At 37.1% G+C, this 13,780-nt stretch overlaps 1 protein-coding gene across 1 annotated transcript in view; it reads left to right on the forward strand.

Moving 5' to 3' along the window:
* The window catches only part of IntS9 (integrator complex subunit 9), a 36,659-nt gene extending 23,827 nt beyond the window's left edge, over positions 1–12,832 (forward strand). The window contains exons 9-13 of the mRNA XM_083127606.1: positions 5,812–5,914; positions 6,933–7,138; positions 9,464–9,649; positions 10,587–10,772; positions 12,645–12,832. Coding sequence (XP_082983732.1) covers positions 5,812–5,914; positions 6,933–7,138; positions 9,464–9,649; positions 10,587–10,772; positions 12,645–12,764 — 801 coding nt within the window. The 3' untranslated portion in view covers positions 12,765–12,832. The remainder of the gene's footprint in view (positions 1–5,811; positions 5,915–6,932; positions 7,139–9,463; positions 9,650–10,586; positions 10,773–12,644) is intronic.
* Positions 12,833–13,780: the final 948 nt, after the last annotated feature.

Raw genomic sequence — 13,780 nt, forward strand, 5'->3', positions numbered from 1 at the left:
GAGTGGAGTAGATAATTCTGCAAAAAGGAAAGAGATTGACAGGAAATGGAATTTTCAATCATTGTAATCCTTTGTAGAGTATGATTCGTTCAAAGAATAAATGTTGGGCATGTGTGTTTTCATTACCACATTTGCAATTTTGTTCAGTTATAATACCACACCAACAAAAACTCAAAGCCAAAACTAAAGACAAAACACAGTCCATAATTACCATGGTAACAGGTCTTACAAGATATATGCATAAAGGTCGGTCAATAATAAGAATCACATTAAATTACACCCATTTGATAGTGCTCTCGTGTAGTTGGGCAATAACGAGGATTTGTTCTGGATAAGATTGGTAATAATTACATAACACTTAAGACTAAACAGTTGCTGCTATTTTTTTTCCGAATATACTACATTTTCATTTTTTTTTTAAAATTCAAATTTGAATTTTGGAAATTTAGGGCACCTCTGATGGTATAGCGGTAACCAAAGGGTTTCAGGTTCAATACTTGGTGAAGGCACATAGCTCTTCGGATCCCACTTTTAAACTGTGAGTCCAGCCACAATTAGCTAATCTGTGCATAAAGTGCACTTAAAAGTCAAACTCAATGCTGTAAAACCTCGTTAATCCGGACTAATGGGGGGGGGGGGAATAAGTTGACCAGTTTAACGAAAGTCTGGATTAACTGAAATAACCTAAAAGAACAGTAGAAAGTCCATTAAAACTCTGTTTATAGTAACAAAACATGTTTATTATGGTGTACTTAAAGGGCATAGGCGTAAATACACTATACAGTACAGTAGAGTACAAAGTCTGCTGGAAACAGAATTTCATCAGTGGTTGACTGCCTTTTCTATGGGAAGTTCTCTTGTTGACTTCTAGCCACATTTAAAACATTGCATTCTGTTTTGTTTTTTTTAATACACAGAGAGCATTTAATTCTCCTAATGATAATGATGAGTCTAGAAGGAAACTGTTTAATCGTTCTTACCTTGCACATATTTTGCTGACTATCTCTTTCCTCAGGTTCGTATAAAAACTAAGTACTTGGCATAGTACAGCGTCAAAAATGTAATATGAGGATTGTGGTTAAGGGTTGGTTAGGGTACATTTAAAATATTAAGTTGGAAGTTAGTGGGGAACTAGACGAAGTGACGTGGAACCGCATTGAAGAGAGACACTTTAGAGCTGTGGAAAAAGCCAAATTTAGGGATAGTAATACTATAGAGAGGAAATTGATGAAATTAAAATTGAATAGGAAGGATAATCTAGAGAATAAGAAACAAAAAACAGAGGAGGGAGGAAATAATGAGAACATTTTAAATTTAACCACCCACGAACCACCTAAAGAGTTGATTAGGATTATGAACAAGGGGCAGAAATTTGCAATAGGGGTAGAGAAACTTGAAAAAGAGGAATTCATAATAGCAGCAGAAAAGATCGTAACAACTATTGACGAAAGGGAGGATAAAACTGAGGTTAGACAAAGGATACGTAATATTGTAGAACAACACTTGCAAAAAGAAATTAAAAAGGAAACGAACACGAAAGGGGGAGATAGAACACGGAAAGAGAAAGTAAACGAAAACCTGAGACGCGATTTAAAAAATGTAAGAAAATGGGTGAAGGCGAATAACGTATTTCTAATTAGGTCCGATAAAGAAAACAAGATGGTTATCATGGACAGAGAGGAATATCACCAAAAATTAGAAGATAGCTTTAAAGGTAACGATTTTGAGAAAATAGAGAAAGACCCTATTAATAAGATTAGAAGAGAGATCAAAAAAGGGGTAGAGACAAGCATTACATTGGGCACAAGCGAAAAGAAAATCCTTATTAAGGAAATTAAAGTTGGCAACATACCAATTGCTTTTGGAATACCTAAGACACACAAACAAGGCATACCACTTAGGCCTATTATACCAACATACGAACATCCAGGATATGGGCTAGCAAAAATGCTGGTAAAAAGAATAAGGAAGGTAAATGAGAACACCCAATATAGCGTTAGGAATGCCGTAGAAGTTAAAGAATGTATAGAAAATCTGGAAATTGATGACGAGGATACAATAAGTAGTTTTGATGTTGTTAACTTATACCCAAGTGTACCGAGGGGGCGGGCGGGAGATTGTTTACTAAGGTGGCTGTTAGAAAAAGGAATAGACATCCTAACTGCTTGGGAATATGTACGATGGTATAACCTTGTAACGGAATATAATTTTTTCTATGTCAATGACAGTATTTATAGACAAAAAGAAGGCTTGGCGATGGGAAACCCCATTTCGGGTATAGTAGCGAGCATTTTTATGCACTTCATTGAGAAGGCAGCTTTGGAAAAAACAGGAATGGGTATTAAATATTATGGGAGATACGTTGATGATATCTTGATTATAGGAAAGGGGGTAGCACTGAACAAGGTTTTTGAAGAATTAGAAAAACAAGATGAAAGAATAAACTTCACTAGGGAAAACTTAAGCGATGGAAAAATCAATTTCCTGGATCTTAGTATCTTGAAAGAAGGGAATAGGATTAGAACAGGAGTACATCATAAACCCCTATCGGGGAACTTATATATTAACAAGGAATCGGCGCACCCCGAAATAACAAAGAAAAACGTATTCCTTAACTTTTTTATTAGGGCCGGTAGACTATGCAATAATGAAAAAGAAAAAGACAACGAAATTCGGTGGATAAGAAAAACAGGATTAAAAAACGGATACACAAATAGAGAAATGGATAAGATAGCGGAGAGAGCACGGAAAATTATTAGGAAAGAAGGGGATCAAAAGGAAGGGGAAAAAATCGAAAATAGGAGGGTAAAGTACGTTGGCATCCCTTACCATCAATCCGTATCGGAAAAAATCGGAAAAATAACGAGAGATTTTGGAATCGTTTGCGAGATGAAAGCACCAAAGAATGTAGAAAAATACTTCACAGATTATAAGAAAGGAAAGACAACTAGGGAAATACCGGAAAAACAGAAGGGGGTTTATCGAATAGAATGCCAATGCGGGAAGGAGTACATAGGACAGACGGGCCGAAATATGGGTAAAAGATGGAGCGAGCATGAAAAGGACATAAGGGAAAAAGTTCCCAAAACGGGTCTCTCAGAACACATTTTGGAAAGTGGGCATGGAATCGCAAAAAAAGAGATAATCAGAAAAGAGGGGAGGAAATTAGGAAGAAACGTGTATGAAACAGCGAGTATTTGTAGGGGGGGGGAGAATAATCTTAATAGGGACGAAGGAAATTTGGAAGAAGGGTGGATCAATTTCCTCAAAAAATGGGATAAAGCCTGGAAGATTGAACCCAATATCGGTTTCCACGTCACTCCGGAAGTTATGCAAGCTGCAAGAGAGGAACGTGAATTCACGTTGGATTTGTGATGTAATAAGGGGAAACGAGAAAATTAAGGGGAGGGGAAATATTCGTTGTGAATTGACCTTCATGTGGATGGATAAGCACAGTTGGGTAGGAAAGGCCAAACCTGCAGGTTGCATTGTGTTTTATGCAGGTTTTTTAGATTTTTAACTTTTTTTAACTTTTTTACCTGTGAATAGGTCTACTGTACAAGTTTTATTAGGGAACGGCTTGGTTTTTACGTACTTCTAATAGCAAAAACTTAATATTTTAAATGTACCCTAACCAACCCTTAACCACAATCCTCATATTACATTTTTGACGCTGTACTATGCCAAGTACTTAGTTTTTATACGAACCTGAGGAAAGAGATAGTCAATCTCTGAAACGTCGTTCTACAATAAGAGCACTATACTCACATACGTAAGTACAAATTTTTAACTTTCCTTTTTTATATTCTGGATTTGTGAGTAACACGCGACAAACCTATAAAATGCCATATTATTACCCACACGAATTTTACTTTCTGTTTCACTGGTGCATATTTTTATCATACTAACAAGCTTCTTAGGTATTCCAAACTCTACTAATATATTATATAATTTATCTCTTTTGACCGAATCATATGCTTTTTTGAAATCAATGAATAGCTGATGGACATTTTGATTATATTCCCACTTTTTTTCAAGTGTCTGTCTGATGTGAAAAATTTGATCTGTAGTTGATCTGTTACGTTTAAATCCACATTGATAATCACCTATAATTTCATTAGCATATGGGGTTAGTCTTGTTAAAATAATGTTAGACAATATTTTGTATGTTGTTGAGAGTAGAGAAATTCCACGGTAATTATTGCAGTTCATTTTATCACCTTTTTTAAACACAGGAACAATTATGGATTCTTTCCACTGTTGAGGGATTTCTTCTTTATTCCATATTAAACAAATTAATTTATGAATTTGACATATTAATGAATTTCCACCATATTTAATTAACTCAGCTGGTATTAAATCAATGCCAGGTGCTTTGTTATTCTTTAGCCTTTTAATAGCATCTTTAACTTCCGTCAAGTTAGGTTCTGGAACTAAAGGTTCTGCTGTGTGGACTTCATTTACTTCTGATTTATCTCCTACATGGACATTTAAAAGGTCATTAAAGTAGTTCTTCCATCTATTTAGAATATCGCTTGGGTCAGCTAGAAAATCACCGTCTTTATCTTTTATCAAGTTTACTTTAGGTTGCCACCCCTTTCTAAATTCATTTACACCTTTATATAAATCTCTGATATTTTTATTTTTGCTGTTTGTTTCAATTTCGTCAATTTTGCTTTTCAAGTAATCTCTTTTTTTACTTCTAAACGTGCGGTTAACTTCTCGCTTTATTCTATTATAATTGCTTAGATTTGTATCATCCGAGTTATTTAACCATCTAAGTCTAGCCTGATTTCTTATTTCTATTAGATTATGACATTCATTATCAAACCACATTTGTGAATTGAATAGAAAATTGTAATGGGAAAAGATTGAATTTTTAAAGGGATGTGAGAGGGAAAGGGGTGGAAAAAGGCAAGAGTGAAACTTGTGTCTCCAGTAGTTCCCTAATGAGGACAGTTTGTGCATTGGAGATTTTTATCACTGTGAAATTGTGAAAGAGCGGAAGGGGGATTGTTGTACAGGGGAGCCTGTCCGGATTAAGCGAAGTCCAGATTAACAAGGTTTAACTGTACTCCGTATTCAATCTATTGGAAAATTTGACAGGTACCAAATAAGAAAAATTACTATAAAAGTACCACCTAGCGTGTAATTTCTGAAGTTTATTTGATTTGAGTTGATTTATTTTATTTTACTTTGCGTTTTGTGCCTCTTGGCTAATTTGCAAACATGGAGATGAGTGATGAAATGATGAAATTGATGAATGGACATTCACAAACAACCATGCCCGAGCGAGATTCGAACCCGGGACCCTTGGCGTTGCAGCACGATGTGCTAACCACTCAGCCACAGGGTCCGGCTTTCTGAAGTTTATATTTACACGTTCAGCTAGATATTAGTTTTCTTTATGCACCAAAATATATGAAAGGGGGACAAACACTTTGCTCCTAGCAATACGTTAAGCTCATACTGTTAACTTTTTCTGCCCCAATATACAAATCTGATACGAGGACCAAAGAGGATTAACTCTGTGAACCTACAAACATACATATCTTGAACTTTGAAATCCAAACTAAATGTTGAAAGTAAAGGATGTGCATTATGTATTCTCAGAATCTGATGGCAAACAGAAGTAAAGGTACATACATGTACAAGTGCTTCTATAGGTTGCAACGTGTTAATGTATTTTTATGTTTGCTATTTCGTTGTGTGTTTGTGGGGAGTGAAAATCAAACCAGTTTCTTTTCATTTTTAAGTTGTCAGTTTTGCAGTAGGCGATATTAATCACAATCGAAACATGTTTCTTTTCAGCCATGTGTTGTATTTTGTGGTCATCCAAGTCTTCGCTTTGGTGATTCTGTTCATTTTGTGGAATTGTGGGGATCAAACCCTCTTAACACTATTATTTTCACTGGTAAGTTATTTTCATTCCATATAATTACTAGATCTCGTTAGTTTTTTACAAGAATCTGAAATGAATTTTGCGTGTGTTTCATAGAAGTAGTTTAGAACTAAAATAATAAGTTTTCCATTTCGTGAATCTCCTTATTGGATTTCTATGATGAATTAAAATTCTTGTGAAGTCATTATTTTTCCTAATTTTAATTGTAACTTTTGAATATGCATCAGTCGATAGTGTGCCACACTTGTCTAGCCGCAAGATTTGGAGCCACAAATTGCCATCCAAAATTATTACAACATTGTCCATTATTGAAAATTGCCTATGTTAATACTGAATGTATACATTGTAAACATTAAACAACAACTTTTGCATGATTGTAACAGTAATCATAGCCATCTTTGATATATACATAAATATTTGTAGAACTTTGAAATGGTATTTAAATGTAAATAGTTGTATGTATTTTTTGTAGATAGAAGTCATATAGTTAAAAGTGCAATACCCAATGGATATCAGTGGCTTACCTAGGATTTTGAAAAGGGTAGGGGGTTACATATACTTTTTTTAGTAGTTAAACATCATTTTGCAAACCTTTCCTGCTTTTGATGTTATTTTTTTTTTTGTAATGCTGGACCAATGGGGCTTTATGACCCCCACCAACCCCCCCCCCCCTCTTTGTACATGCCACTGTAGCTGATATGTCCAATTAAAATTGTATGTATTCTAATGTAGAACCATTGTCATTAATATTCATTGAATTATAAGCATTTTTATTATCTATAAGAAATACATAGAAGTTGTAACAGGTTTATTTGAAACGAATGAAATTAAAGTGCACATTATGCAAAACTGTATGTACAGTCATGGACACTTCTGGGTTGTAACAATTGTATTGAAAGTGAATGGAATTGTTACAACCCAGAAGTGTCCGTGACTGTATCTTAATTAAGAGCAGCCACAGGCTGAACATCACCTTTCAATAAAGAAAATTTGAAATTTGAAATTATGACTAATGACATATTTCTTTCAGAACCAGATTTTCCATACTTGGAGGCTCTAGCACCTTTCCAGCCTCTTGCCATGAAAGCAATTCACTGCCCGATAGACACAAGCCTCAACTTCACGCAGGCGAACAAACTCATTCGAGACCTGAAACCACAGTCGCTGGTGCTTCCAGAGCAGTACACTCAACCTCCTACAAGTGCTGCACATAGAGTCGACCTGGTCATTGAATGCGTAAGTTAACATGGTAGAAATTACATGTGAAATCTTGAAAGGTAACAAAACACAAATGTTTCTGTATGTGAATACATGTGCGGAAATAGTAGGGATGAAATAGATTCCCCTCCGTACTCTATCGCTGTTGGCTGATATAGGAATATTGGTTATCTCAGTAATTTTTTCCATCTAATATACCGTATTTTGTGGACCATATGATGCACTTTTTTCTTTGAAAAATACTGTCAGTGCATTCCTCATTGAAATATGGAAAAAATATGTAAGTACAGTTTGGTCCAAAAGTCAGGTGACAGCATTATCATAGGAAAGGCTCGTGTGTTGGAGGTCCACCTTGGCTACATATGATGTTTGGCGGGAGGGGCAAACAACAGAAGGACACATGTGACCACCCTGGGCGCCATCTTGAACGCAACTTAGGTTTCTTAAATGGAACCATAGGCATATGGCATATCATTTCCAATTGTTTTTTCGTCAGGAGTTCAATGCCGCAAACAGTTTTGTCCTATCGTGAACCTTTTCCTAATTATGGCCTGTTTTATCTTTGCGGTATCACCGACTGAATAATGGTGCTGACGACTGAAGAACGTTTGGAGATCATCCTCATGTGTGGAAATCGGAGCTCTCGTGTGGTGGCTGCAGAGTTTAATGCATTACACCGCGATAGGGAGCCCATTTCCCACAATGGTGTGGCCAAACTCATCATCAGATTCCGAAAGACGGGATCTGTGGCCGATAAAGCACGCAGTGGTCGCCCGAAAATGTCAACAGATGAGGCAACCACTGTCGCTGTCCTCGCATCCTTCTCAAAAAGCCCCCAACGTAGCACCAGACGTATCGCTCTTGAATCTGGAGTTAGCCGAACGTCCATACGGAGGATACTTGCCGTTAACAAGTGGCACCCATACAAAATCCAGATGCACCAGCATCTGACAGAGGGCGATCCTGACCGTCGTGTACAGTTTGCCGAATGGGCGACGGAGGAACTGGAGACCAACCCGGATCTCCCCTTGCAGGCATTGTTCTCCTATGAGGCACTTTTTTACCTAAACGGAGAAGTGAACAAACAAAACCACCGTTACTGGAGTGACAACAACCCTCACTGGATTGATGCACCGCGGATCGTTGGTTCCGAGAAGGTTATGGTATGGTGTGGTATTTATGACACGAGGATCATTGGCCCATTTTTCATCTTCGGCACGCTGAACGCCGACCACTACCAACGACTGTTGGATGACGAGATTTTTCCGTCGGTTTTGTCGGAGGACAGTTCGTACCCAACGTTCTTCCAGCAGGATGGAGCCCCTCCTCACTACGGATGTTGTGTACGAGACTACCTGGACCAGCAGTTCGGGGACCGGTAGAATGGCCACCACGGTCACCGCACCTCACGCCTCTCGACTTCTACCTGTGGGGCCACCTCAAGGCCATGGTTTACGCCGTGAAAATCCAGAATTTACATCATCTGGTGCAGCGGATTGTGAATGCCTGTGCTGCTGTGTGTTCTGGAGACATTGCTGGCTGTGCATGGGGACTGGAAAAGGCGTGTGCCACAAACCATTGTGCACGAGGGTGGTCATTTCGAGCATGTGTTGTGAGGAGACACAAAGAGGGAAAGACAGGCCATAATTAGGAAAAGGTTCATGATAGGACAAAACGGTTTGCGGCATTGAACTCCTGACGAAAAAACAATTGGAAATGATATGCCACATGCCTATGGTTCCATTTAAGAAACCTACGTTGCGTTCAAGATGGCGCCTGGGGTAGTAACATGTGTCCTTGGGTTTGCCCCACCCCTCAAACATCACACGTTGCCAACACACCAGCCTTTCCTATGACAATGTTGTCACCTGACTTTTGGCCCACCCTGTATATTAAAATATGTGATAATATTTTTCATAGTACTCAGTCATATTCTTCCTTCTTCTGCTATTTTATTAGGTACCCATAGAATTGGAAAAAATTAAGAAGTTATTTTAAAATCAAATTGTAATATGCCAGATTACATTGAAAAGTTCATGATCATGATGAATTGATGAAGTGAAAGACATCAGTTTTGACCACATTTCAGTAATGTGGTGTGGTCGGATATTTTTCACTGCAGAATATGCATTTAAATTGCTTTAACAACTGTAAATTAGAAGAAACAAACACTATGCAAATGTTAACATGTAAAAGTGTTCAGAAACAGTCAAGACCCAGATAAAGGAAATATACTTCACCAAAAAATATTAATGTTGTTGTTCTGCTATATTTTGAGTACATATTTTACATTTACCTCCTTTGTTGCTGTACGATTATACATTGCATATTGTCTATTTTAAGGAGAAAACAACAATACCTTTTAAACGGGCTGAAGTTCTCAATTTGCCCATACGACGGCATCAGGAGAAAATTGAATTGGATCCAGAATTAGCTAAGGCACTTGTTCCCACTGAAGTAAGACCAGGAGTTACTTTATCAACACTTACTGGATCTCTTCATGTCAAGGACAATAAATATGTTTTGAAGGTAAGGATAAACCAACCAAGATTTTTAATATATTACATGCATCACATTGATTATTATTAATTGTGGACATTTTTACATATTTTATTATCAAAAGCTGTTTCGTTGCAGAAATTGCAAAAACTACCAAAGAGAACACTCAATTCAAGATTTTCCTAGTGTTTGGAAATCTTGAACATTTTCCATACTGAAACCTTCCCAACATTTCCATCCTATATGTCCCTACTTGAATCATGTATGGTAATGCTATTGATTATAAGTTTTGAATTTTGTACTAAAGTATGCATTTGAAAATTGAATTATGAACTGAAAACATATACTTTCATATTATTTGCTAATATTTTGTAGAATTACATATATTCAGTCTGACGCGGTACCATCTCCGCTTCAAACGCCATACCCTTTTGTGAATGAAGACAGTGGATCTTCGAAATTAATAGGATCGAACCATTAAATTGTGCAACGCGGAATTACGAAATCTTTTAAATTTCACGTAAGTAAGAAATAGTAATGATGCCAATTTAATCAGAAGAGTACCTAAAATACCTATTTTTTTCCTATTTTAGTTTTAATTCTTCATTATGATAAAGGGTGCCAATATGGTGTAGAGTGAGGTGCATAAGTATTACCAAGCAAATTGTCCATCACAATGTTTTTTCTCTGTGTTTTACACAACTAGAGCTTTCAGGAATTGAAACAAAACACCAGACAAGTTGCTGACAACTTCCACACTAGCATACATAAAAATCAATTTCTTAAAAATATGTAGGATGTAAGAGAAAAAGTTAATGAAAATAGTCATGGATCATTTGCTCAGCAGTATTTGTGTATCCTACTGTACCACAAAGTGAAAAAGCACTGCATCTATATATGTACATATTTATGAATATCAGTTATGACATTTATGGCATAAACAACCTTTTCTCTGTCTCTCTCTTAGCGCCTGTCTGACGCAGAGACAGCCTTCATGAACAAGAAGAAAAAGGGAGATGAGAGCCTGAAGAAAAAGCCCCCAAGTTATCCTTGGGGATCATTGGACATTGATGAATTCATTCAAAAGGTAACGCAAGAAGGCATAACAGATGCTAAAGTAGAACCGAGTGCAACTGGGTACATTATTCATTTGGTAAGTTAATATTTTTTTTTCATATATTCAATGTACGAGGGTCATCCAGAAAATAAAGACCGTTTGGTTAAACAAGATGAAAAACACAATATTTATTGGAAAAAACAATTCTGTTACATACCTGAAGCTTCCTTCACTTCTCTACATAATCACCTCCTACATTTAAACATTTGTCGTATCTGGGCACGAGCTTAAGAATTCCCATGTTGGAGTTGGAGAATGCAGTGACCACCTGGCTTAATGAACTGGCGGCAGAAGAGTATAATATGGGAATTCTGAAGCTCGTACCCAGATACAACAAATGTTTAAATGTAGGATGTGATTATGTAGAGAAGTGAAGGAAGCTTCAAGTATGTAACAGAATTGTTTTTTCCAATAAATATTGTGTTTTTCATTTTGTATAACCAAACGGTCTTTATTTTCTGGATGACCCTCTTACATTTTAACAAAAATGCTAAAGATTTTGTGGTTATTTTTCTTCAAATTGCTGCGCTTGCAAAATCTGATGCTTGAAAGCTGTAATAATTTAATGCGGTTAAATATGATTTTTAACATATAGGGTGTTCCAAAAAGGTTTGACCAATTTCAAATGATGAAAAAACCTTAATATAAATTATACAAAAACACATCTGATATGTTAATTGAGTGACAAACTCATCAAGTTTTTTAGACATTCATGTATCTCCTATAAACCTTTACTCGTGTAAATTTCTTACTTAAGCTCTGAGGGTGATTTCACGTCAGAGTTGTGACACTTTACCATACACTTCATTCTGCCAGCCGAATAGCCAGAAATATTCAAGATAACATTAAAATTTTGATCATACTTATAAGAATGAGAAGTGCACAGTCATCAGTAATGGCAACCTGATAAAATCATCCTCGTACCTGCTTATGTTCAAGGTTAAAAGAAAAGGATCAAAACCACACACTGAAGTCTGTTTATTTCCTGACTGAATAGAGTGGCTTGCATTGATTTATTTGGTTTATTTTACTTCACAGTTCTACCACTTCGGCTAATCGCGAAGATGAGAATGTCGTTAACGCATCTGACTACCATGCTAGAGGTCCCGGGTTCGATCCCCAGCCGGTTCAAATCCAGGAAATTTTCTAACGTTGGAAGCTGCCCCGGCGCCCACCCAGCGTCGAATAACATGGGTACCTGGGGGAAACCCTGGGGGGTAAAGGCGGTCAGGGGCGTGATGCTGATCACATCACCCCCACTCACGACCGTATCAAGAAAGTGTGGGGCGTTACCCCCACACCCCCTATACGCCTTCATGGCATGGTGCTAAGCACAGGGGAACACTTTACTTTACTTTTATTTTCTAAACATAGAATTATCATGACTTTTCAATGATGCTCGCTTAAGAAAATGGAGGAAATTTGAAAACATTGTTCATTTGCGGAATGCAGAGTGCTCTCTCTCTCTCTCTCTCTCTTTTTTAATATTATGGGTACGGGCCTGACTGCTTAGTCCCTATTCAAAACCAGCCTAAGTGATTCACCTCAATTGCTATAAAGATGTCCAGGTTTGCCATTTCTCATTAAATTATAATGGAGCTAGTATGTAGTCTAGTGGTTAGAGCTCTCACCTTTGGTACCAGTGGTCCAAGGTTCTATCTTGGTGGAAACTCCAAAATTTTGGAACATTTTAAGGACATTGGGGAACTACTGGAAAGCAATAGTTACAGACCGCAGCATGAAAAGTCTGAAAACAGCAGCAATTGAACTCTCTTGGCAGCATTGCACCACAGAACTTGGTTTAATTTTTTGTGTGATTATTTAATTACAATGACACAGAATTTTCCGAGCCTAGCTTGTACATTCATGTGCAAAAATGTACAAATTAATATGACTATTATCTTTCAGCAAAATGAGGGTACTCTGATGACAGTTGAAGATGCTGCGACTCACATTTTCTGTGAAGGAGAAGAGACTCTGAGGCATAAGCTTAGAGATATTTTATTTCAATGTCTGAACAAATTTTGAAGATGTCTTATCCACAGTATTATCTTTGTGTAAATAGTATTTTTATAATAAAATATTCTGCAAATATATATATATATCTTTCTTAATTGTTTAAATTTACATATTTTCTCATAGTATTATTACATACTGGGAATACAGTTTCCTATAGTTTCCAGATAATTAAGAGTGCATTCCGAAAGTCACAGGAACCCACACAAATAAGTTACCTTGGTAAAAGTGGTTAAACATCAGAGGGCAGACCAAAACCAGACATACTAGGTGAAAGTAGCAGTTGCATTAATTTGTTCATGGCAAGTTTACACATGGAATTCAATGAAAAAGCAGTTCTTGGGGGGAAGGAAAATTCATCGCAGACGTAATTGTTAATTTCTGTCACATATGTGCACGTACATGTGGATGATATCTTTTCAATGTCTTTCCAAATCCTATTGTATATTCCAAAGAAGGAATGTTTGAAGCTGCCTACCATCCATTACACTCGGGGGCATGAAATTAGACAGGTGGCACTATTGCCAAAATGGATGGATACGATTGCTGATGCAGATGGCGATGTAATTGTCTGCCAGCCAGGGATCTGCAGAATGCATTTCATTCTTCCCTTCTTGACATGGAGCAGGAAGAGGGGACAAGGCATCAGGGAACAAGCTTCGTGCTATCAAACCCGCCATTGGTGCATGACATTCCTCGTGCCATCCCTCCCATGAGAAAAATATCATTTTTAATTTCAATTGGGCACAGCTGTCTCATCCATGGTCATTTGCTGCAAGGGTTGGACTCTCCAATGTGCAGTGTATGTAATGTAATATCAAACGTGCAGCATATTCTTACCAAATGTGCCAATTGTACTTTCTTCAGACACATTTTTAATCTTCCCAACAATTTATGGTATGATGGGCGATGGCGACATATTTTAACAAACGGTTTTAGTTTATGAGAAGGTCAGGGTTCTTACTCTTGCTGAGGAAGTTTGTCCTTACCATTTGAATGTATTTTGTACATCCTGTGCAGGTCCCTTT

The sequence above is a fragment of the Lepisma saccharinum genome, chromosome 8 (genome assembly GCF_977018435.1).
Source record: "Lepisma saccharinum chromosome 8, izLepSacc3.1, whole genome shotgun sequence".
Lineage (NCBI taxonomy): Eukaryota > Metazoa > Arthropoda > Insecta > Zygentoma > Lepismatidae > Lepisma > Lepisma saccharinum.